Source organism: Pseudopipra pipra, chromosome 6, assembly GCF_036250125.1.
Source record: "Pseudopipra pipra isolate bDixPip1 chromosome 6, bDixPip1.hap1, whole genome shotgun sequence".
Lineage (NCBI taxonomy): Eukaryota > Metazoa > Chordata > Aves > Passeriformes > Pipridae > Pseudopipra > Pseudopipra pipra.
Genome location: NC_087554.1, coordinates 30,103,488 through 30,129,660, shown reverse-complemented (window position 1 = coordinate 30,129,660; position 26,173 = coordinate 30,103,488). Strand labels below are relative to the sequence as shown.

General features: G+C 41.4%; 1 protein-coding gene across 11 annotated transcripts in view; it reads left to right on the top strand.

The window, feature by feature from the left end:
• The window catches only part of SMOC1 (SPARC related modular calcium binding 1), a 131,814-nt gene that overhangs the window by 21,484 nt on the left and 84,157 nt on the right, over nt 1-26,173 (top strand). For all 11 annotated transcript variants that reach the window (XM_064658309.1, XM_064658301.1, XM_064658298.1 and 8 more), the window contains exon 2: nt 21,807-21,978. In XM_064658309.1, coding sequence (XP_064514379.1) covers nt 21,807-21,978 — 172 coding nt within the window. The remainder of the gene's footprint in view (nt 1-21,806; nt 21,979-26,173) is intronic.

Below are 26,173 nucleotides of genomic sequence, written 5' to 3'. Positions count from 1 at the left end.
TCAAGTCTTTCAAACAATGAGTAAACATGTCAAATATGATGGAAAGTTCCAGAGTCTTACACAGATGCTCCAAGTCTTTGTCAAACTTGGAGCATCAGGATGGTGTTGAATTTCTACTATTTTGACCAGTCTCCTTTGATGGGAAAGGTACCAGGTGGTGTTGGAGGGGGAAGCAGGCTGTTGCAGCCCAATAAAGGAATAACTTGCCCCTTTGCTACCGAGGATTAGTATCTTGTGGTTTTGGGTAAGCTACTAATTAACTCATAACTTAGTTTTATAAGAAAATTTGGCATATTATTCTTAAACTGCATGGATCCAAGTCTCAAATTCCACTTAAATCTTGGGCTTAGATTATTATATATGTAAACTCTTTAAAAGCTCAACAGGTCAAGTAACTCCACAATAAGCCTGCATCGTGTTCATTCAACTGGACTGACTCTAGCTTTGGTACCACCTTTTGCATATTTCTACCTAACCTTTCCTTGACACATAAAAAATCTAGGACAGTACATAGTGGTAATCTATCTTGTTCTTTGGTGCAATAGTCATGCAGTGGTATAAGAGAACAGTGATAGCTTAACTCCTTTCTTTTGACAGGTGTTCACTGTATTGTTTAGGTTAAAGCAGTAGCACTGCTTCATTCACTGCTGTCCAACATTAGTCATCCATTTCCTATGCTAAATACTCAGGCTACATCAGCAAGCGCCTCCCTATAGTTCAAGCACTGCATGTAAGTGAAGCCACAGCTGTAATTGTTCAGAGGTAACAGGAAAGAGCTCTGACATATAAGGAGTTAACTACAAACTACATCTGACCACAGTGATGCATTATTGTACTCTTTTTCTGGGATATGTTTTTAGTGAGTATCTATGAACATGACCAGAGGCTGGGGAACAATAGTTTTCCAGGCATTAAATGCCTGAAGAATGGTGGTAGCTTGTGCTCTCTTTTATCTTCTCTACTGTTTTGTGAATTTGAGTGAGTTACTGTCTCTAAAACTTTTCACCTAGAGTGGGATAATGCCTGCCTTGCAGGTATGTGTCAGAGCCTTTTTCCTAGTAAATATGCTGTAGTCCACAGATAAAAGAAGTCTTAGAAGTGCAAAACCTCTGAAGCTGCACAGCATGCTTATAATATATCCCCATTAAACAGCTGTTTGGCAATGTCTAATGCAATTTCCAGTTAATGAGGGATGTTTTAAACTGATTTTTTTTAACAAGTCTTCTTTATTTCGTACGAAGCAGCCAAGTGTGTATCCTGTTGCATTTGATGGGATCCTGATAATTTCTGTTCTTAAAAAAGACTGCAAATTATTCTTGTTCATGTGTTGCACAGCACCCAAGAGAATTCCTGCATGAAATCTCAAACAAGAGCAAGGAATGTGTGGGATGTTTTTGTGTCTGGCTTGGGAACTGCAGAGAAGAAACTCTTCCAATCTCATTCCTGCAGTCTGGTAAAACTTGGGATTGGATACACTAGATTTGTTTGTCCTCACTTCAAATTTAAGAGCAAGAATGTCATCAATAGGAAAAACTGCTCCTCCACAGAATCACAGAAGCATCTCATGCTTTCTAATACATCCGAACTTGATAAAGATGCTGATGTAAGCATGATCCTTTGTAATTCAGAGAGAAAAAATAAAGCTTTTGGCCTGGACAGGCTGGAAACACATGGTGGGGAGGGTGAAGGCCAGTGTCTGTGAGAGAACTGGGGGATTAGTATCTAATGAAGCCACTGGCCATTAGGAAACGGTGTGCATGTCCTCAATCAAGACAGGCTTGAGGGTGAAAAGAATGAGGAGGGGAGCATATCTGGTCCATAAGGTTTTGATTGCCTACAGGTAGTCCCACCTTGGTGCCTTGAGGCTGCTTTGCAGCCTCTGAAATAGCAATGCCTTGGGATGGAAGCGTAGATGTCTCTGCCCTTTTCTTCTAGAGGGTATTACTGAGAACAGTATTTCCAGTGCATCAGTATACAGCAATGCTCGTTCACTCAGAGGTGCTGATAACTCAAGGGACAGGCTAATACTGTAGAACTTGCCCTTCCTCTTGACACTGCTTCTGCATCCCAGAGCACCAGTGCAAGGAGTAGGTTTGCTGGGTAGCAAGAGATTACTTGGCTGTCCTGGGGACTGGATGCAGCTGTAGGCTGCCAGCTGAAGTTATCTAAATTGTCTAAGAATGGCTGAGATGGCAGTAGTCTCTCACTGTTTTCTGTAATCCTCAGTTATTTTGAGCTACATATTTATAGACATTAAGTGCCAGAAATGGAATTCATGCTAATTGCTGTATTGATTTGCTGCAGAAGGACATTCTTGCTATGTTAGAGTTCTTAGGGAAGGGAAGAAGGTAAGAGCTAGAAGAGCGATACTATCTGTGAACTGCCTTGGCACTAGATGTGCTGTCTTCACTGCTTCTAAAACATCTCAGAAGAAAAAAGGCTTATTTTTGGCATTGTTTTCTCTTTATTGTAAAATGTAAGGAGCTAAAGGTTTAAAGACTATGGAGAAGGGCCTTGGACTGAAAGACTCAAGCAGATAGAGATCATTCTTGATAAACCATATTTGGCTAGAGATGAGTTGTTAAAACAACCTTTGTGGCAGACATTGTTTGGAAAAACCTCATATAATCTTTGGAAAGATCTTCACAGTTGAATTCTGTGACTTTTGTACTAGCCTTCCATTTGGTCCTTTCCTTTGCTATTCTGCCTCCTGTCCTTTAAAGTTCTGTCAGTATCTTTCCTGATGTTCAGTTTGGTTTTGCTGCAGGTTTTCTTTGCAGATGGTCCTGGTGTGCTATGTGGCTTTGCTGTTTGGTTTTTAATATTGCAGCAAACCATTTCAGATAATTCTTAAACACATCATAATCTATTTATGCTGAAGTAAACTGAAAATTTCCTGTCAAAACCTGTATTTCTGATGTTTGAGTATTATTTATTTATTGAAAATTTTTGCAGATATCATACTTTCTCCTTAAATGCAGAGTTATAGCTCCTTCCTGACGTAGGGTAGGATACCAAGCTGATGCCTTGTATTATCACCATGTAAAACAATTCTCAGGACAGTAAAAAGTGACAGGATTTCTCAGGTGTTTCTGATTTATTAAGAGTAATTTCATTAAGACTAAATAACTTGTCTTTCTCAGGCAACATTTCTCCATTCACCTTGAGTTCTTACGGAGAGCTTAAGCTTAGTAAGCTGAAGAGATCAGTGGACTTGAACTTTCCTGGGAAAGCAACAGTAATAATCTTCTAACAAAAATCCTGTCTCTAAATTCACATTATACTGAGTTTCTGTGAGGATGCTGTTTTCATTCTTTGGTTCAATCTCTTTCTGGTTCAAGCCAAGCCTCTTTTTATGAATATTTAATCACTGAAAGTATTACACATCCTTTAGAGCATGCTAGTTCAGGGAACTGTCTTCAAGAAAAATGTTTGGGGTGTTATTAGGGTGACGTGATTTAGGGAGACCAGGCACTCCAGCTTTGTTTTCTGCTCTTTAGCAATTCATTCAGTAATAGGTCTTTAAAGATCCATACTTATATTCTGGCACTTCCGAAGAAACTTCTTTCCACTCTCAGGAATATATGCAGGTCCTGCTTCAAGGCTTTTTCATGAAAGTTACCACGTAAAAGTAGTCCATTTGTTGATTGCAAACCCAGGGTTCATCTAATTTAAAGGACTTTCAGTGATTCTGTTTTTAAGAACAGTGCTGAGATGAAGACCTTTGCTGTAGCAGTCCTCACAGTCTGTAATAGAACCTACTTCTGGGTATGAGCATGGAGAGTGGTGAAATGAACGAGGGATATAAATCAATTGGAGGCAAATGCTGCTGTCAGCCTCTTTGCATGCAAACTTCAGACTTTCCTCCCTTAAACCTTACTCACAGGTGTTCAGAGTCTGGCTCTGGTTTTACCTACTGAAGTGTTCCCTCCCTTTTACCTAGGGGTTAACGATGACTAAATTTCCTTGCAAACCTTTTTCTAAGAAGTTTGTGTTGGGCTCTGCTTACTAATGAGGAAATTCCAGTGAGGGGAGAGAGAGGGAAGAAGGAAGCTCCTTGGCAGAGACTTCACAGCCAGACCTGAGAATTGCAGTGAGTCCTAGTCCTGTGTGAGCCTTAATATACTTATGCTTTTAGCAGGCTCTGATGACCCACTGTGAAGGTAGCTGAATGCAGAGAGTGGAGTCTCTGCAGGATAACTTAATATTGTTTTCAAATGGTTTGTATTTTCTTAGGGATAATTTGAGTTTGCATTTTGTCATGCTCTTCTCTATTCTGCTTTTATTTTAGGTAATGTTAATGGCTAATGCTTTTTTGGTGCTGTCTTGATATTCAGGTGTAACTGTAGTGTGGTGCTTCTAAAAAGTATTTGCAAGAAACTAAGCTACTGACTCGCTATCCTGTGGCCAACAACTGTTATCCAGGGGCTTGTTAGTAATAGGAAACTAGGATACACTTATCTTGCTCTGTCACTGAAAACTGATAAGAATAAACCATCAAATTTCAAGATACAAAATTTGTCATCTGGCTTGATTGAGCAAAAACAGGGCAGTACTAAACTGACTTATTTCTCTGTAGCCTGGAGTCAGAAGTCCTGTGAAGACAAAGGAATATGCTGGTAGTTGAGCTGTACCCAGTAACAGAGGATTGGGAATTGAAATAGTATCTGCTGATATAGCTGAATTACTGAGTATAATTAGGGAGTTTGAGAGTCTGGTTAATAACGTCCTCCTTCTACTTGAATTCTAAATGAGAAGATGGCTAGTGAAATTGTTCAGGTTTGTAACTAACTGGGAAGAGGGAAAAGGCCTAGGAAGATGGACAAGTTCAGAATGGATGGGGAGGAGCTGGAACAGTGATGAAGGATGGAAATGAACCAGCAGCCTGGCATGTGAGAAGATGCCTGGTACAGGAGGGAGTAACAATATTTATATATGTAAGATGTTAATGTAATTGCTAGGGGAAAAATGTCAGAGTCAGTTACGGAGTCGTCTTTCTTTGTGAAAGAGCTGGCAAACTTCAGCTGGGAGGAACAAAGATGGCTCTTCCTGACTTTAATACTTTTCTCAAAGGTTTTAGAGTTTTCCAATTAGGCACTGAAAGAGAACAGATTAAATGTGTAGGACCTGTCTGAATCTTAAAAGGACTGGAATTAAAAAGGAACAAAGACAAAGAGTGAGCAGGTAAGAATGAAAAAACTAGCAGTGTCTGGTTACAAGGAGACTTTACTGGAGAAATGTATGGGGCAAACAGTCATGCCAAAATCAGGATTGACAAGGATAAGCAACCTGATTCAGATGGAATTAGGCTGGAATCTTTACTGGTGGCCACTGGTGGCTACAGGTCCATGAAACCTTATAGCTAGGCCAGACATGCAGCCATTTATCGTGCACCTACTAAACCAGTTTTAGTTAAACTATCACACCAGTTTCTTAAAAACAGATATTTTCTCTTGGGTCACAGTTGACCTAGACTGACTTAGTATCTGCCTAGAGTCCTCTGAGACAACATAAAATAATTGTTTCCTAACTGTTCCCTCCCTATTTGTAAGACTGAGTTTCCTTAGATGTCTTAAAATAGATTACCCCTCCGATTATCTTTTGCCTCCTGATATAGACCAAAAAGCTTGTAAGAAGCGGGATATGTGATTTAGCATGTCAAGATTTTTTTCAGGTGAAAGTAGGATTTAGCAATGTCTGCTAAGACAGCTAGTGCCTGGGATAACTCTTCAGCCTAGAAAAGGTTGCTGAACTCAGGGAAGGGGAGGAAGGGCCTTTTGAACCAGAACAGGCTCCTCCTCAGCCAGAATCCCACTGAGAACTGATTGCCCTGGATGCTGCTGTCACTAGTCTTGCTAATATTTATATAGTGCTAATATTATATAATATTATATAGTGCATTTTTGGGTGTGCATGCCAACCACCATAGTTGAGGCCTTCATTATTGCTATCTATCTACCTATTTTTAAAAAATCCTCAACTGGGCTCTGCAGCACTTTATAGTAACTAGAGCTCCCCTGAGGTTTGCATTTGAGCAGGATGAGAGGGTTTAATTTACTGTTATTGTCTTATTTGGATGAGGAAAAATGCATGCTGTAATTCTTGCATAGGTGGCTGCAGATGGATGGGGAGAAGTGATTGCTGATGCTTCATCTGCCTTATTCCCTACCAATGCATTAGCTTGCCTGCTGTTGCCTCAAGCAGTATAGTATCACATGAGCAATAAGCAGCCTACTCTTCAGTTATGCTATTCAGTGATAAAGGAAGTCCTGCTTCCTCTGATTCTTTCTAGTGGTGTCACTTCTATCTGGGATCATTTTCTTATTGGCCATAGTCCATACTGCTTTAAGGTGGGCAGTATCCTCCAGTGAGAAGAGGAACCTCGATTACGTGGGTCAGAAAATTCCTTCAGATGAAATCAGCCCCAGTAGCCTCTTAAGCTATAGAAGGCATGAAGAAAGAAAACTGCTTAACCCTGTGCAGAAGCTCACTCTGCTCGCTCTTCTAGATATGGTGGTGATATAAGTACTACTTACTCTTCATAGCCTGAATTGATCACAAAGCTCTATGTGGAAGGTGCTTTCTGTCAACTAAAAATGTTAGTTTAGTCTTTGTCCACTGTGAAAAGTCTGACCAGTGAGCATGAGTATGTTTGTACTGAGGCCAGGTCTTAGACCAAATGGAAAAAGATCCAGAAAATCTGAGGAATCCAGATAAAGCCACAGATGTTTTGCCATAGCTTTCTCAATAACATGCCCTGAAAAGGAAGATGAGAGACTGCAGTAGTCTTGCCAATTGTCCGTGTCAAACATTTATTGTGCAAAGGTCTTGTATTTGCTTACATTAAGACATACCCTGCTCCCTTCAGGGAGGCAGACAGCAAAAATAGACTGATATGTATATTAGAAAGTTTTGAAGTTCTACTAGAGAGACACATAGAAATGGCAGCACAAAATCGGCTGAGCACTTCTAGAACCCCAGTGAGTGCAACTGGAGGAAAGCTAACCTGGAGAGTGCTGTGTGAATTTGGACTAGAGATGGCTACTTGTATGGAAAGCTGTCAGTCCTAGACAGAACAGCTTGTGTATAAAGATACCAAAAAAAGATATCAAAGATAACCAAAGATATCATAGCTTTTAACTACAAGGGTCTTGGTGACAATGAAAGTTTACTTGACTTGTGTTTAAGGTGAAATACCATAGAACTGGGAATGCTCTAAAGCTTATTTCCATGGAAAATAAGGAAAGCATGTCTGCTTCTAGCAACAAGAAAGCAGCATGAGTATTCTGCAGCTCCTCACTGAAAGTGTGAAAAATAGTTCAATGTAGCTGGAATTGCCCTTTCTGCAAGTTGAAAATAAACACACTAAAATAAACAGTTCTATAGTACAAAATGTTGTGAAAAAGCTGTCAACCTAAGAGAGTGAACAGCCTATATGAAGATCAGTCACTAACACCTTTCTGCTTGGATGTGGGGGTTAAATGTATGTATAACATAGTGGAGAAAGGGAAGAGCTTTGGGAAAGGGATTTTTTATCTTGCTGGGGAAGCTCATACCAGTAATCTGGGACAGCATCAAGGTATACCTGTAAATGTTTCTTCTTTCAAAGATATCTCTGTCCTTGCTTCCCATTCGACATATTAAAAGTTGCAGATCTCATAGCAGCAACTTGACAGCTTAGAGATGTTCTTCCTTGTTACAAGAAAGACTTTGAAGAATTGTGTCCAGAGAAGGGCAACGAAGCTGGGGAGGGATCTAGAGCTCAAGTCTTATGAGGAGCAGCTGAGGGAGCTGGGTTTGTTTAGCCTGGAGAAAAGGAGGCTCAGATGAGACCTTATTGCTCTCTACAACTGCTTGAAAGGAGGTTGTAGTGAGGTGGGGGTCAACCTCTTCTCCCACATAGCAAGAGACAGGACAAAAGGAAATGGCCTAAAGTTGCACCAGGGGAAGTTTTAGATTGGATATTGGGAAAAATTTATTCACTGAAAGGATTGTCAAGCATTGGAACAGGCTGCCCAAGAAAGTGGTTGAGTCACCATCCCTGGAGGCATTTAAAAGGTGTGTCAATGTGGCACTTAATGACACGGTTTAGTGGTGGACTTGGCAGTGCTGGGTTAATGGTTGGACTTGATCTCAGAGGTCTTTTCCAAACTAAATTATTCTGTTCTATGTTTCCTTGTAGATCTCGGCAGGAGGAATTCTGCTGGGAATGTCATACAAACCACATCTGTCGCTTCAGTACGTCTTACCTGTGTGAACAGATTTTCATGCTAAAACAGGTTTTCATGCTAGCGTATAGTAATATTGCTGGATAATTCAGCAACAGTGATAAAATGCAACATCTCACCCCCAAGATATTGGGAGACACGTGAACTGTACTTGGATAGGCTAGAAAACCTTGCATGCTAACAACTTGCTATCAACTTGCTGGTTTGAAGTGGTGTTGCATAGTTTGACTCTTTAGTGCAGTAGAGATGCTTGACCTGTTTGGTTTTTTTTCCTCCAAGTTCAGCAATCAGCAGCTAGGTTACTGCTACAGTTTTGAAGAAAGACAAGTAACTACTGTAAACAAATCCTGTCTGCAGAAAGGGAAAGTATATTTACTCTTCTGAATGTTGTCTGACAGCAGATGATGGCATTAGAGCTAACCATGGTGCCACTAACAAGGATCCTTCATTCTTGGCTCACACGAACAGCTTATCTTAGAACTGTCTCTGTAGCTATTCCAACTCATGAAGCAACCAATGCATGTGTCTTGTCTGTAATGGAAAGATTTTTGTCATATATTTAGATAGTCATATTAAGTGACTTTTTATGAGGTGGCAGCAGGAAAGAAAGAGTTAGTTTCATGCCAGCAGAACTGAAGTTTCTTTCCTGAGCCTTCTGTTTGCAGCAGCTTCCTTAATTTGTGATCCAGAAAGACTTTGGTGATGGGGAAAGCTTCTCTGCTACTGCCTGTGCTGTCCCTGAAGGCTATAATTGCCTACAGTCTAAGAAAGCATTGTCCAGTACTTACTTTGGACAGAGGACTAAACTCTGGAGGGTTACCCCTACAAAATGGAGGGAAGCATTTGTTTTAAATGTAAGTAGAAAGAGGGAGTTGATATAAAAAGTTTATTTTTTTCCGGCTTTTGAGAGTTTCACTTCTATTTTGTACATTCTTTCCTGATTCTTTCCTTCTTGGTCTAAATTCCTGACTGGCACATTTTTCTTGGTTAGAAGGACTGGGTTATTTGCTTCTGGATTTAAACTTTGCCTTGTATTTAATGTGTCTGTTTGGGTCACTGTGCAATCCACCAAGGTGGATTTGGTACTTGAAGCAGTGAGTCCTATGAAGCCAAACCTAGGATCCTTATGATGACAACAGCACCCTAATGGAGGGCTATTCAGAAGAGTCGCTGCTGGTCTGCTAAAGCAAATGTTAAGATTTCTAAATGGTGTTTATGTATGTTATTGTCTGACTTGTATAAAGTTGAGTCTCTGAAACTACCTGTCTGCAGATCAGATGCATCTGATCTTCATGTCAAGTAACTGCATGTATTGGTAGGCAGACATCACTACTGAAGTGATTTGTGGGGGGAGCAAATGGTACCTCATAGCTATTAACTGAAAAGTTAATATTCTTCTGCTAATGAGAAAGTGTCTTTATTGTTGCCTCTTAATCTATAGACTGGAAGTTCAGGGATAACACAACGTCTATGGTATTAGAAAAAACCCTTTCTTTTTAACAGCACTAGAATAATGTTACTAATAAATGTAAGACAGCTGCTACTTTCATGATATTTGAAACAGGATCTACTCTGTATTTAATGAGAGTACATGATATGTTTAAACAAGGTGAAATTCCAGTCTTTTTTCAGTTTCACTGTCTCTGACGCTTCAGAGGAGTAACAGTAATAGCAGCAACCTTCCTTATAGCTGCTGGGGCCAGAACCCAACTCTGAACATCTCTCTGGAGATGGCAAGGTAGGCCTATAGAAGGAGACAAGACAAGAAAGTTGTGTCCCCAGACAGAAGTAATAATAGTGCTTCAGAAACTTTGACACTGAAGTGCTGATGATAGAACATGTAAAGTCAAATTAAATGGGGAGAAGCTCCTGATGCAGCCACCTTCCCGAGAGTTACCTTTGGTTAATCATTATCTTTGGAGCATGTAGGGGTAAAAATATAGTTAAGGAAAGAAGACTGTTGAGTATTCTCAGTACCTCCTTTTTAATATCCCTTCTGCACAATGGAATTTGACTTTGCATTCATATAGTATGCATCTACTGATAGGCAGCCAGCCCTTGCTGGGTTTTGAGCTAATGAGTTCAGCTGCTTCTAATATCTACTTCTTGGTTCTGCTGTTGGCCGCAGAAACACCAACCATAATGAAGGCTGGATGCCAGCTTCAGTTTCAATGCCTCTGTCAGCATTTTAGAGGAACTGATTTGAGGACTGAAACTTGCAGAACTATGGAGTTATAATGTGCTGTATTCTCCATACTGGAAGATCTACAAGGAAAAAACATTTGTGATGTAAGAAGTGCCTTTGTACAGTTTTATTTCCATTTGAGCTAAAGATGTGGTGGCCAAACTGTGTTTGTAAACTATGTTCAATCATCATGTCTCTTTATGAGACTCTCTCCTAGCAGAATAGAGCAGTTCCAGAGATGGTAGTCTTCTTCATGCACCTGCTTTGCTTACAGTAATAATGTCTAATAAATATAGCTGTGACCGAAGGGAGACATTGGTGGTGATGTAGACTAGAAAGTGGGGAAATGGTATCTGGCTTGAGCTCAGCTGTAACTGTTGTGCTGTGTGTGCTTACATAACATGCTTTGTGTGCATGCTAAAGGGAATGGTACTTACCTAGGAGACAGTGTTCGGCTTACAAAGTTGTCTTTGGTAAGACTTGATACCCACTTGTTGCAGTGGGCAGTCTCTGGCATGTATAGGAAGTTTTGTCTTATTGTGAAGAATGGGTGATGGGGGGAGAAGATGTGGGTTTTGTCTTGTCAGTTTGGGGTGTTTGGAAAGCTTGTCAACTGACTTGGAGACTCTATTTAAAGTAGGTGCCCAGCTGTTCAGCATAATGCTGTGGAAGTAAAGGGCAAAGTTCTTTGAGTTCTTGAAAGACAGCATGAGAAGGTGCTTAAGAGAAGGAGGTCTGAATGAATTGATGTCAGGTGATGATGACAAATTTTAGGGGGGTTGGATTTAATAGGAAGCCCTTTATACCTATCAGGCTACTGATGGAAAATCAACGGAATTTGTACTTCATCAAACAGATTATTCATTTAAGAATGCTCCAGCAAAACTCAGTTGTCATCACACATGCTTGCAGTTTATGTGTATCCCCACAGCACATAGCGAAGACTCTTGTGAAGGCTTATAACAAGACTCTTCTGCCTTTTGGAACAAGGAAGCATTATGCTGTTCATTACAGCATAGTGAACAGTATTACTATAATGCTGGCAAACCTGCACTAGTAGAAATTTTAAGACAAATTCAAGACAGGCTGCAGAAAGGTTCTAGTGGAATTATTAGGAAGAAACTAAATATAGGCAGAGGGGAAACTAAATATAGGTGGAAGGGAGCCTACAAGAAAGATGGAGAGAGACTATTTAGAAGAGCATGTAGAAGAGCCTGACAGGACAAGGGGGAATGCATCCAAACTGAGAACAGGTTTAGATCAGATATTAGGAAGAATTTCTTTACTGTGAGGGTGGTGAAGCACTGAAACAGGTTGCCCAGAGAAGTTGTGGATGCCCCATTCTGGAAGTGTTAAAGACCAGGTTGGGTGGGGCTTGGAGCAACTTGGTTTAGTGTAAGGTGTCCCTTCCCATGGCAGGGGAGTGGGAACTAGAGGTTATTTAAGGTCCCTTTCAACTCAAACCATTCTATGATTACCGTGAATTATGCAGCCAGATCTAATTAGGTAAACTTCCATCTTCTAACACTTCAAAAGCTCAGAAGTGATGGCCCCACAGCTTGCCCATTGTGTCTGCAGTACTCCAAGCTCTTGTAAATGGGGAAGAAGGTTTCCTAGGCTGACTGCGTAGCCAGTCCTACTAAAAGTAGTACAAGGGGGCAATAGGGTCAAGAAAGTGTTATTTCATAGCTACTGTCTGTAAGTGACTAAACTTCCCATATCAGTGCACAGAACTGTACGAGCCCTGGAACTGACTTTTTGTGGTTTATACATTGGAGGGTAAGAAAGTATGTATTTCAACCTCCTCCATGATTCAAGAGAATTGGGGCCAATAGTGTGCAATGGGTTAAAATGCAATGGTTTAAAGCATTTAGTGTGCTAACACTTGTGTAAACACAGGGATGGCTATTTCTGGAAATCCTGCTTGAGATACTGTCCTTTGTTGAAATATACACCTGGTATTACTTCAACCCTTCTGCTTTTCTGAGAGCTTCATTTGAGAAAAAACATATCCCATTACAATGGAATAGCTGACTTCTCACCTAATGACAGCACAAAGTTGTAATCCTGCTACATTTGCCAGGGGAGATCCACAGCCTCCACTGAGTAACCATAACCTCCACATACTGAAGTGGGGGTTATGGTTACTCAGAGATTACCTTGGCATAAATTACACAGAAGGATGTTTTTAGTTTGGCTTTTTGAGTTATGCTGAATAAGCACAGGATTCTTTAAACCAGATCATGTTATTAAACAATACAATTGACAGAAGCCAAGATTCCACATTTTATATTGCATTGGGTCTGGCTGAGCTGGAGTTCATTTCCCCATATAGCCCTCACAGTGCTGTGCTTTGCATTGGTAGCTAGAAGGGTGTTGATAACACACTGGTGTTTTGGCTCCTGCTGGGCACAGCATCAGCACTGTAACATTCCTTCCCCAATCGAGGGCAAGATCCTGGGAGGGGACACAGGCAAGCCAGCTGACCCAAACTGACCAAAGGGATATTCCATACCATATGATGTCAGCTCAGATATAAAAGCTAAGGCAAGGAGCAGGAAGGCAGGCATTCCTTGTCTCCAATGGCTGCCTGCTAAGGAACCATTGCACATGCTGAAGCCCTGCTTCTCGGGAGTGACTGACCATCGCTGCTGACGGGAAGCAGAGAATAAACCTTATTTTCTGCTTCGCTTTTGCATGTGCAAGCTTTTGTTTTTTGCTTTAGTAAACTGCTTTTTCCCAACCCACAAGTAGTTTCCCATCTTATTCTTTCTCCTCTTTTCTGGTGGGAAAGGGGAGTGATAGAGAGGCTGGGTGGGCACTTCGTGTCCAGCCAAGGTCAACCTACTACATATATCAATGGAATTTTTCTTGGGGAGAAGTTCATTGCCTCTCTACTCTAACATTTGGATTTTCTATCTGGTTCAACATGTATAGTAGCAAAGGTAAAGAGAAGAAATAGTCCAAGTTAAACATGCTTTGTCTTGTCAATGTGTTTGACAAATTAAATTTAATCTCAAGTTTGTTCTAGGCTTACATGTCACCTTTGCTGCATGAACAATCTGAGTAGGAGAGTGAGCTTTGACAGAAGCTGAATTAATTATTTCAAAGGAATTAAATCAGTATTTACATTAATACCACCAAAATTACTAGAAAGGTTTAGAAGTTGTGTGTTAGAAATGTGAGACTTAAGATGAAAATTCCATTTTGTGTTTGAGTTTTGGTTTCCTCCTCTGTTCAGATGATTGGTATACTGATCTGTGGTACAACTTACGAAATGCTTAAACTTGAGATTTACAAAATTGAAGTTACATTTTTATAAAGGTGATACAGGCATGTGGATAAAAATTGTGTGGGAAAGGGATTATTTTAAAATCTGAAATTAACTTCTTTTCCTTGATGTCTCTGGCATTTTCTTTTCCACAAGCCAACTGTAGTTAATCACTTGCATAAACTTGCACCTCAAAAGCAAAAAGATAAAATTTTAGAAGTTCACTCCCTGACTGCAATGCTTTCTTTTTTTTCTATGAAAAACAAAATCATAACAAAAAGCCCAGAGAACTGCTCTGGGATGAGGTCCAAATCTACGGGTTTCTCCTGAACCCTTGGCGGGCACTTCAAATACTCCATTAGGCAGCTTTTCTAGATCAAGTACCTCATCTTCTAAAAGCAGAGCACAGCTGCTGCATCATGTTTGGTGGTCAGTTTGTGAAGAAAACCAAAGCATTATTTCTTAGCTAGAAGTCATCTAATAGATGAAGCACAATAATTAAGTGCTGTCCTTCATTGTAGTGGTGTGGTGGACACCAGGTGCCCACCCAGCTGCTCTATCACTCCACTTCCTAGCTGGACAAGGGAGAGAGTAAGGTGGAAAAACAACTCGTGGGTTGGGATAAGGCAGTTTATTTAAAGCAAAAGCAAAGTGGAAGCTTGCATGCACAAAAGCGAAACAGCAAATAACAAGGTTTATTCTCTGCTTCCCGTCAGCAGCGATGGTCAGCCACTCCCGAGAAGCAGGGCTTCAGCACGTGCAATGGTTCCTTAGCAGGCAGCCATTGGAGACAAGGAATGCCTGCCTTCCTGCTCCTTGCCTTAGTTTTTATATCTGAGCTGACATCATATGGTATGGAATATCCCTTTGGTCATTTTGGGTCAGCTGGCTTACCTGTGTCCCCTCCCAGGATCTTGCCCTCGATTGAGGAAGGAATGTTACAGTGCTGATGCTGTGCCCAGCAGGAGCCAAAACACCAGTGTGTTATCAACACCCTTCTAGCTACCAATGCAAAGCACAGCACTGTGAGGGCTATATGGGGAAATGAACTCCAGCTCAGTCAAACCCAGTACAAGTGGCTTGCACAAAAGAAAGATCAAGGGAGGATAGTGTGGGGAAAGGGAGAATCATGGTAGAAAAAAGAGGTTTCTAGCCTATAAGATCAAAAATTGTCTTGAATTCAACTAATGCAAATGAATCTAGAGTTTGCTGGCTCTGCAATGTGATCCCATATATTTGCCCAGCCTTTACCATCCTCAAGCACAGGCTGTGTACTTCAAACCCATTCTTACTTGCACAGCTGTGAGCCTGGGGTTGAAACATAAGTGGTGCTTTAACTTAGGCTAGACTCCTCACTTTGCAGGAGGGATGAATGGAGGAATAAAAGTATTATAATACCATTCTTGTAAGTACCTTCTGCCTGAGGAAAGTGCTGTGCCCATCTAAAATCTGTTGGGAATACCTTAAGTCTCAGTATAAAACTGTAGGATGCTAGAAAAACCCACACAAGGACTGGAACTTGTTAAGATGCAGGACTTTGAGAAACTTTGGTTTAAGAATGTGATTTTAAGACAAAGTAATCCAGATGCCAGTGAAGTACAAACTTGTGAGCATTTCCAAAAAAGGGTATATTAAATAGATTGATCTCTTCTTCCCCCTTCCCCAAAACACATGACAGACTTCCCAGGAAGCCCACTTCAAAAGCCTTTTTTCGCTTGATAGGTTCTGAGGCTGTGTGGGCACTTCCAGGATAGAGGCTGGACAGCCTGGTCAGATGTTCAAGTTGTAGTGACTCTGGCTGGTTGATATCTTTCTGCACATGTGAGACTGCAAGCCCTGACAGTCCTTTCTCCAACAGAGTTTTTAAGGATTTCAAAGTGTCTTCTTTGTGTTCCTAGAAGCCAGGTGTTTTGGGTCTCTAGCTCAGAACAGGATCTTTGACCCTGTGAGGCATGCTAGACTTACGGTTCTGTGGCAGGAAACTTGGCTGAAGTCCAAAACCAGTGGTCAAAGTTGAAGTCCTTGTGCCCTGTGGGCAACCCGCCGTGGGGCTGAGAATCTAGCCATGATTAAAACTGGGACTTGTTTCCAGCTCTGCCTCCAGAATGGCTAGTTGCACCAGTTTGGAGCCTGAAACTAAGGCATAAAAAATGTGAAATGCTTTTTTCCAACAGCAAAAGAATGCCCAGAAGTTTATACTTTCCATTAATGTATAAAGTAGTATGGTATTCCTGGGAAATTCTCCCTGGGAAGGACTTGCTCATTTGTACTTAAGTCAGGCCAGTCTGAGTGCTTAGAGTCAGAGTGGGTGATCTGATTATACCTAGGTCAATCACTCTTTCCCAAAATGTATTCTAAGGGTCTGCAAACTTGAAGTCTGCCAAAACAGGAGTAAAACATGTGCTGTTTTCTCCATTTCAGTTTTGTTAGGCAGCAGCACTCTTCAGTGCTAATTGGAAGCAAAGTTGCTAAATAGCAGAGGCACCTCTGTTTTGATCTGTAGTGAACTCTTTTCTTCTAGATTTGTTTCTCAATAGACTTCCACTTTCTCACGTTCATGTCATTTGTGTCCCTTCCTCCCTCTTTTCCCTGAAGCCATGCTAAAGCATGTTACCGTGGTACTACAATGCCTTGGCCCTTTCTCTTCCCTCTGTCACAAAGGGCTGTGCTGTTCTGTTTGTTCTTATAATGTACCCAGATGGTGAACAGAATGAGTGACCACCAAGCTCATTTTCACTTGTGGGGTCAGACCTTTCTCTGCTAAATAACCCAAGTGTTCCCAGCTGCTGTGCAGCTGCAGGGAGTCTGCTTTCCTTCACAGGCATTAAAAACCCTTTAATCAGTGTTTGTTGTTTGTCAGCAGTGGTGTTGAGGTGTGGAGAAAAAGAACAGATATGCTTTGTTGGCAAAGTTAACTTCATTCTGACCTCTTATCTTTCCGTTTTCTTTTCAAGTCTGAAGAAGCAGAAAGTAGTTTAGAAAGTGGTTACTGCAAGCACCTGTGTAAATGTACTTGCTAAAGGAGGAGGTTTGTGTCCTTATACAGATATAACACTTGACATTAAAAAGATGCTCTGAGAGCTGCATTGAACTGGAAGCTTTTTAGGGCAGGGACTCAAACTGACTGGTATAGGAGCTGTGCAGATTCCCTTAGTGTAAACAAATGCTACAAGAATACAAATACTGTTGCTTAATACTAGTGTTACTTACGCTTTATTTTAGTATTGAGTCTACATTCGGGGGACCCCATTTGCAATCTGGTCAATTTTAACTTTTTCCTGTTTTTAAAATAGATCAGTCCTTCTAGGTTTTGTGGGGGTTTGTGTTTGTGGGTTGTTTTTTTGTGGTGGTGGCTTGTTTGGTTGGTTCTTCTTTCTAGATGAAGCTTGGAAACCTACTGGTGCTGCACATATTTGCAGAGTTACTTTTTCCCCTGAGTCCCGTGTCTGCTCATGTTGTGTGTTTGTTGTGTAGAGCACCAAGCACTGCTCTGTGAGTGGTGATTCTGTTATTTGCAAAGCCTGTCTGTGTGTGTCCTGAAGCTGTTAGGACATCAAGCTCTGATTTGAGCTTCAAGGGTCACCATAGGACATCTGGTGTTAAAGGCAGAATATGTACCTTGCCAGTCTTCCCCTGAAGGGACCAGAGACTCATGTTACTGCTTCAGCTTTGTCTGGGGAGGGTGGGTAGCCAGGCATTAGGGTAACTTGTGCACAATTGCTCACAGCCCTCAGCCTGGCTCAGCAGTACCTCCTGCAGTGACCAAGGTGCTTTTCTGGAGCAGGGCTGTGTTCTTTGAAAAGCGATGACTGCTTGCTTGAAGTAGGAATAAAGAACTGGGGAGAAGTAATGTAAAGATTGTAGTCCTAGCTGTTGAAATTATAGATCCAAGTAGTCTCTCCATGGCAGATACATTTTGACATTCATCCTAGGTCTTTCTTCACGTAGCTGAGGTTGCCTATGAGGGAGGGCAGATGTCATGCTCTCAAACAGGCAAAATGCTAGAAGGAAGACTTTCTGTGCTGGGCGGGAGGGGATGTACACTCAAAATAGCTAGTATATTAAATGTCTCTGGATAGTCTGTATTGATCATCACTTCTGTAGCATCAACTCTTACCAGCTAGAAATGGGACAAAGAAACACCATTTTACTATCTGAAAGGTGGCAGGGCTGCTGAGCAAAGACATGGGCTGTGAGCTACAGTGAAGCAGGTGTCCTACTGTAAGGGTGAGTTTTTGAAGCCCTTCAGATCTCCTGGAGGTATTGCTGGCCTTTCTGGCAGGGCTGTTTGCTTGCATGAGAAGAACCCCAATCAGACAGGCATGATCCTGGATTGGTCTTGAAATTAATGCAGACTTATACAGTTACAATTTCCCTGAACAAAACAAGCACCATCTTGTGCAACTACGTAAACCATAAACTTTTTGGCAAGGCAGGTGTGGCATCTTCAGTGTCTGGAAAGCACCTAACATGCTGTGTGGGCTCCCTACTGTAATCCAAATTACAAATGCTAAAAAGGCTTTGATTTTTTTTTTTTTTTATAATAACGTGATTCTTGGCTGAATTTGGGCAGGCAAGAACTTCATGGCCTGCACTGGGGTGCTCTACATGTTTCCTCAGGCCCTCATAATTAATCAATGTCGAGCTGTTTCTCTATCTGCAGGGAGGCACCTGAGGAAAGCTCTTCCACAGCCTTAGGTTTAACTTGTTTGTCAGCCCCGAGAATAACCCTCTGTTCTTCAGAGATGCCCTTTCTGGAAGAAGGGGTGTTCCTGGTGCCCAAGGTCCCTCTATACTAAGTGCTTTTGTACAGGCTGTGGAAGGCTTAAGTGAGTTTTCTTGATACAAGATGACTTTCAATAAGTTGATAATATAGTTTAATGCTGAGAACCAGTGTTCTAGCTTTTTCATTGCACCTCTGGATAACTCGGATCTGTGGAACTCAGCTTCTGACACAAGGAATTTGTGAAAAGTTTCATGCCAGTAGCTCAAGCCCTCAGCTTGGAAGATATGTGTGTTCCTTCTAAACCAGAATGGCTTCTGTGTTAAATTGAATATTTAATTGTTACATGTGCACCATACTATCCTACCAGGCAGCTCTGCTCTTAAGTCTGTTTGTTCATACAGACAGCTGAAAAGCCTTGAGTCTTTCAGGATCCCTGACATCACATGCTGAGAAAAAGCTTCAGCATCTTCAATGTGCTGCTCTTTGCTGTATGTTTACAGTCACTGGTGATCATTGCATTTTGGGGGCTACAGAAAGACATTACTGTAGCCAGAGCAATTCCAAGCTAACTCGTGATAATCCAGCCCTTAAAAAGAAAAAAATCTGGTCCAGCTTTACAGTGTTTTTTATAGTCTAGTCCAGGTCTCTATAAACCATATAAAATTGCCTTTTTAAAGGGTTAAATTTTCCAGTTTCCCATTTGGAACAGGTGTTGCCAGGTTATAGAAAGTGTTGCAGAAAAGGAACAAAAACATTTTAAAAACACTATGCCGCACCAAATTTTGGTGAGTCTCTGACAGATGAGATTTTGAAAAAAGTTTGCCCCACCGAAAGTAAAAAAAAAAAAAAAAAGGAAAAAAAAGGCAAACCTTGTTTACTTTTCCCAGGTGTCATGTTTTTAATAATGCATCAGTCTTCAAAAGATCGAGCAGTATGAAACTTCTCAATTGCTTTTCATTTAACTGGGGGGGAGAAAGGGGTGAAGAATTTTTTTTTTTTTAATATAAAAAAACCAAACCAACAACCAAATTTCAGAGATGCATGTTCTCAGCGTGGTTAAAAACCAACCCAAACTAGACTTCAGGCAGTGTTTTTTCAACAGCTTTAACCTCCAAGCATTGAGTAGACAGCTCTGTAGGAGACTGTAACACCAAGGTGATTATGGCAATGACTCACACTTCCCTGTAAGGCATCCAGCTATCAACACACTTGGGGAGCTGTGGCTTTGTGCATGCAGGCAGGGTGTCAGTCAATGCCCACTTGCCAGCCAGCTCTGAGCTGCTGAGCTCATAACTGCTTTGACAGCAAACTGGGATATCAGTGTGTTAGAGAGCAGTTCTGGTGCCCCCAGGCTTGTGAGAGGTTTTAGAAATGGAAACTAGAGAAAAGGAAATGCAAGGCAGGTTTAATTTCCCTTTTCTTTGCTTAATCCTCATATAACTTCTTTGAAGAGTCCCCTGAAATCCCCTGAGCAGGTGTTTGGGTTGGGCTAATAGTTAAACCACTAAGAGAAGTAACATGGGAAGTGAAAAGGGCTGTCTCAGTTTGAGACAATTTGGAGGGATGGAGACCTTAGACAGAAGTCTCCTTCCTCGGATTCAATACCCCTGGTTTCTCCAACAGAGAGAGAGAGAAAAAGAGAGGAATTAACTCTTTATGAAGAAGAATGCTAATAACAATACTGTTAAAACTGGGTTAAACCAACTGATGAGGAGAAACTTCCCAAGCCCTGCCCACCGGACCAAACTGAGATGGTGGCCGGCTTCCCCCACCTGGAAAAAACACTTCTGACTACAGGACAGAGACAGGATGGCCGTCCTTCCATGTGGTTCACTTATCTCAAGCCTGGAAAACCTGGCAGGAACAGTCAGAGAGTCAGTGCTAGCAGGAAATGGCAGATAGCTAGGAGTTGGTACCTGCAGATGCTTGGGTGGGGCTGGAGCGAGGCTGCGGTGCTGGTACAGGCAGTCAGAGAAGGGCTGCGGACCCCCCAGGCAACTGGAAGGACCTGAAAGACACTAATTGCATCCAGCAATTAGACTTGGTTGTTGCAATTTCGATGTTTGTCAGTCGAAGCGGTGGTTGTCAGAGTGGAAGTTGCTGCTGATTGAGCCACGAGCACCAATAGTCCAGTCTCTGACAGCACCTGGGCGATCACTGCAGGTGGTTGAATGTTTGAGTCATTAATCACAGCAGTTCAGTCTCTTTGAAGATGGCAAAACACCAAAAAGCCAAAAAGGCATATTTGGAGAAAAAAAGAAAAGGAAAGATGGATACCAGAATTTTTGTGTAACCCAGGACAGGCTGCTACTATCATGTCTTGCCAAAACTTTGTGCTGGTGTTTATGGAAAGAAGGCTGTCAGTTGGGATCCTCAGGAAGACAGTAAACACTTGGGAAAGAGGCTGGGGTGTCCCTACAGGCAGCTCAGAGTAGAGCTAAGGGTACAGCAGATGAGATGTTGGGATTTGCAGGAAACAAGCAGACAGAAGAGGGGGACCCATTCATGTGCATTGTGGGTTTCCTTATTCCCAAAAATGAAGCAGAAACCAAACTGTCTTCAGAGAATGAAGACAATAGTGATCATGGTATGGAGGAAGTGATCTGGGTGAGAAATTGGGAGGTTGGGATTGTTCAAATTAGGAGACTGACAAGGAGTGCCATGTTTATACAAAATGGGATGCATCCTAATAGGATTTTCAGGAAGAAGTAGTATTCAAAAAGATAAGAAATTTAAATTTCTGAAAGGACATGGGTTTTCATGTAGTGTGTAATTAAATTGTGGGATGCATGGAATGCAGCTGTCAGCTGTGCTGGATGTCATCAGGAAGGAACAAAAGGTGGCTTTGGGAATGTGCAGGTATGCCCTTGTATGTGATATCCACAGATGATAGAAGCAATGCTTTAAAAACCAAATATCTGGTGATATAAAGCTGGCCACATGTGTGGCTCAACTACTGAGGCCAATCTTGATAGGTTATTTGGGTTCCTCTGTCCTTGAGGATAAGTTTCTTGTGTCTCGGACTAAAATTATCTAATACCAGATACTGTTTGTGGCAGGGCACTGGGCAAGTTGGGCTGTTATGACTCAGTATTGCCTTTCCCGTGTGGGTTGTGTTTGGCTTTGCACATCTTATGTTTTTAGAGGTGAGACAGAGTGAGTAATGTTTTAGTTTTATTAAAGAAAATGGAATGGCAAAGACCCTTAATTTTTTTAAAAGATGTACGTGTTTCATTTAAAGTTCCCTTCAGGCAAAGTCAACTTTGGTAGGCAGCTTAAAATGCATTATAGACCATATTGTTATTGTCATCAAAAAAGATAGACCATGCTCTGTTCTGGGAAACCAAACAAAACAACTATTTTTTTTCTTCTCCCTCCTTTTTTCACTTCCTTCAGTTTTTAATAAGCGACCGCGACAGAGACCCTCAGTGTAACCTGCATTGCTCCAGGTCCCAGTCCAAACCCCTGTGTGCCTCTGACGGCAGAACATACGAGTCCATGTGCGACTACCAGAGAGCCAAATGCCGTGAGTCAAGTCTGAGCGTGACACATCGTGGCCGGTGCAAAGGTAGGTGGATTTCAAATGCCTCTGGGAGGAGGACTGGGAAACCTATCTTGTAAGAAACTGAATTCTTAGACCCTTGAGTTTAGCACTATGCTCTGTGAGTAATCTGATTTGAAACTGTGCTTTCATGTGAGGATGGGTATCCAAGTCTGAATTTAGGCAGCAGAGTAAGAGCTGGCTGAATTATCAATGAAAGAAGGCAAAGGAGACATGGACATCACTGAAAAAGGGCTGAAATATGTATCTGCAGACAGAAGCAACTGGATGAAAGGAAGTGCAAAATCAAATCCTGAAAGCAGACTTCTTCCTTGATACCTATGCTGGTGAGGAGCCAGGACACCTTTGACTGATAGGAATATGGAGTGGGGAAGAATGTGTGATGCACACTAAATGTTTAATCCCTTTTCGGACATACACAACCTTTCTGTGCTGAGCTAATTAAGACAGTGCATGCAAGGCTTTACGAGGCTTTGTTTTGCCTGTTGGCTGTTGCACATCTACTTAAAAGTGCGAATACTGTCCCTCAGTTCAGCTCTTCAGCATAATCTAAAGATGAAGTTAAAACTTTTTAAAGGAATATTGGTGTCTCATCACACAAATGGTTTGCTTCTGCAGTGAAGTGAAAAATCAAGTAGAGTCCATCTGAGAGCACAATTGACTCACAGGGCTGATGGCACAGATGTTTTTAGCACTTGATTAAAGTTAATTAATTAAAATTAATTAAAATCCATGTGAAAGGATAAATAGGCATGCATTTAAACCTGGCTTTTGTTTATTTTTTACTGTTGTAAAAATGTATCTTTGAAATTCCCTGATCTAAAATACAAATCCCTTTTCAATATATTGACAGACTTCAGGTGAATTATGAGCATGATGTCAAATACTCTTATAAACAGTTTCTCATTGGAAAAAAGCTTACTTGTATGATTTCTTTTTTTTTTTTTTGGTCACAGCTGCTGGTTTATGGCAACTTCTCACATAGCATAGATAAAGGCCTTTGAATTAGGCTGCTTTCTGAGTGCTGGAAACTCAGAAGCTTTCTTCCCAGTGCACAAGAAGCAGTTGGACTGTTCTTGCAAGTGATGCCTTTTTGAGTATCACAGTAAGAAGCTGTTCAGTAGGAGTCCTGTTTTTGCTTTCATCCCTTGAACAGAGTGGCTCAGATAAGCAACTCTATGGCTGATATTGGTATATGAACTGGCACTGTTCAGTTGCTTGCAACGTGAGATCTGAAATGTGGTATGTCCATGCTAAAGGAAGCTATCACTAACAGGGTTCAAGCACCTTCTACTGTAGTAGGGCACCACATTTACCCTGAGCAGCCATTATTCCTCCTGGATGACAGAGATGCTCTACAGAACTCCTATAGAACTGTGAGGGATCCCATGAGCCATTGAGCTCAGTCACATGAAGTTGTGATAGATACTGTACCCGAGAACTTACCCTTATGAAATGAGCATTTATAACTTGTGCTTCCCTCTCTAAGGGGGGAAAACAATAGGTAGCTGAAATAAGTAAAAGAAAAAGTATATTGCAGACAGAAAGGCATGGTTCTGCACCTTAGATTACCATAGGCTTCCAATGTCATATACCAATGACTTGAACTGTGCTTGTGCCAAGGAAAATAGAATGGTTTCCATAGTGAGAACAGAACTTTTTTGATTCAACTTGATGCTTTGCTCTCTCTCAAGAAATTAAGGACCTTTAAAGATGAAATCTTGCCAGCTCTTTGGGAACTATAACCCTTATCTAGCCCTCATCCCTTGCTAGGTTTCTCACCTGCTTTTCAGTGAAATTCCTTCAGTGCTAAATTATCTGAACTCCTTCCAAACCCTCACTCACACATCACAAAGGGTTAGAAGTTAGGAGTAGCTTAAAGTGATCAAACTGTGGCATCCATGACAAATGGAGCCTCACTGATGAGACCGTATAGAATATTCCAGATGGCATAGCTGTGTGTAAAATACACAGACAAGCAATCCTACCTGCATCTTTTGTCAGGAGGCATCATAAGATCTGATGTCAAATAAGAGTTATACCTCTAAACTCTGTAAGGATGAAGGATGAATACTTGTTAAGCATGACAATTGGCCAAGACTCATTTATGCAGTGATTGTTATATTGGTATATTGGATATCTGTAACTTAGAACACATTTAAGTTCTGTGTTAACTGGTTGGTTTCTAGGAACTTGTTTGACTTATTTAATTACAAAAAACCCCAGTGTAGGAGTGTTCTAAAACCTTCCCTTTAGATTTATAGTGGTTGATTTGGAAAGTCTGCTGGTACAGAGCTTGTTCTTAAATCACAAGTCACTGCGTACAGTAAACCAATCTGTAAATTAGTGGTGGAAATTTTAACAGGTCTTCAGCTTTTGTCCTGGGACACAGGAGATGAATGCAACTTCTGGCTAATGTTCTGGAAAGACAGGTCTCCTCCTGACTGATGGGTTGTTTGAAGATAATCTTTCTCCTCTACCTACTATTTCTGTTGGATGGGAGATGACATTTTGAAATCACTTAGTCTGCTTGCTAGATCCATGTGTTTTGTCTTTGAACTTACTTTATTCTCCCTTGACTATGAATATGTGTGTCCCTCCTTGGCAGCAGTTAGTCAGTAAAATCTAAAATGTCACTTGCAATCACTTGGTAAATTTAGGCATGTTTTTATGCATGCTCCAAATAAATTAGGGAGCTCTGGAGTAGAAGTGGTATGTGGGTATCAAAGAAGGAGCAAAGAACATCAGCATGAAAGGTAGAAAAGGTGATGATCAGAAGTAGTCAGCATGGATGGGGAAGTCATGGTTAACCAACCAGGTTGCCTTCTACGGTTGGAAAACAGGCTGGATAGATGAGGGAAGAGTAGTGGATGTCATCTACCTGGACTTCAGCAAGGCTTTTGACACTTAGGAAGTGTGGACTGGATGTGTGGACAGTGAGGTGGTCTGAAAACTGGCTGAACAACAGATCCCAGAGGGTCATAATCAGTGGTACAGAGTCCACTGGAGGCCTGTCACTAGTGGTGTCCCCCAGGGATCAATACTGGCCTCAGTATTGTTTAATCTACTCATCAGTGAATTGGATGAAGGGACAGAGTGCCTCCAGCAAGTTTGCTGATGACACATGTCCACCTGTACATGAGGAAGAACATTTTTACTGTGAAGGTAATTGAACACTGGAACAGTTGCCTGGAGACATTGTAGAGTCTCCTTCCCTGGGGATATCGAAAAGCCATCTGGACACAATCCTGAGTAGTGTGCTCCAAGGGACCCTGGTTGAGGTTGGACCAGATGACCTCCAGTGGTCCCTTCCAACCTGTACCATTCTCTGTGTTTGAGAGAAGTTGAAGATTCCAGGTGTAGGACTCTGACAGTGAGGAGAGTGAAGAATTATTGATATCCTGTAGAACAGATGGGCATGTTTTTGCAGTTTGCTCAGGTTCCATTTTTGCTTGTTTTATGCAAATTGGCTGAAGAAAATGGGTATGAATCTGCTGACTTCAGTGTAGCTGGACTGCTTCTTGCCTGCTGGGGACCTGGCCTGCATGTAAGACAGTTACCTAATGGAACTAGAAATAGTTAAAAAACAGCTTGGATAAATTTTTGCCCTTTGAGCTTTTGATACAAACATAGTAGAATTAAAATTAAATAGATAGTTTAAATAGATAAATTTCTGTGGTTGCATTGTGTCAATTTGCTGCTAGTGTTATGCAGATGTCTGGAGATTTTTTACTTGGTGTCATTAGGATAGCTTGGGTCTTTATACTATGATGCTGGGTGGTGTCAATACTGCTTCTGCCTGTTGAAGAGAGGATGCTGGAATTCTTGGGGCCTATTCAGGAGTGCACTGTGTGTATTAGGAGGGACACGGTAGTTGTGTCTGAATAAACTGTTCATGGATAAGATCAACTATGGTAACTAGCCAACTTCATTGCAAAAACCAAAATTATGTGCACCTGTGTTCTGCAGACTAGGCCAGGGATATCAAAAACATCACTTGTAGTTAATCTCCTAGTTGCCAGCTGTCAGCTTGAGAATTAGTTTTCTTTAAAAGGCAGCTTTCTTAACTACAGTAAATCTGTCCCAAGACTGAAGATAAAGTAAAATTAAGCAGGTCTGCTTTCAAAGGAAGTCATCCTGTTTTGGTTTTTCACCTAATGTAATGGGGGGGAAGAATGTCCAATTTAGTCTGTCTGGGCTG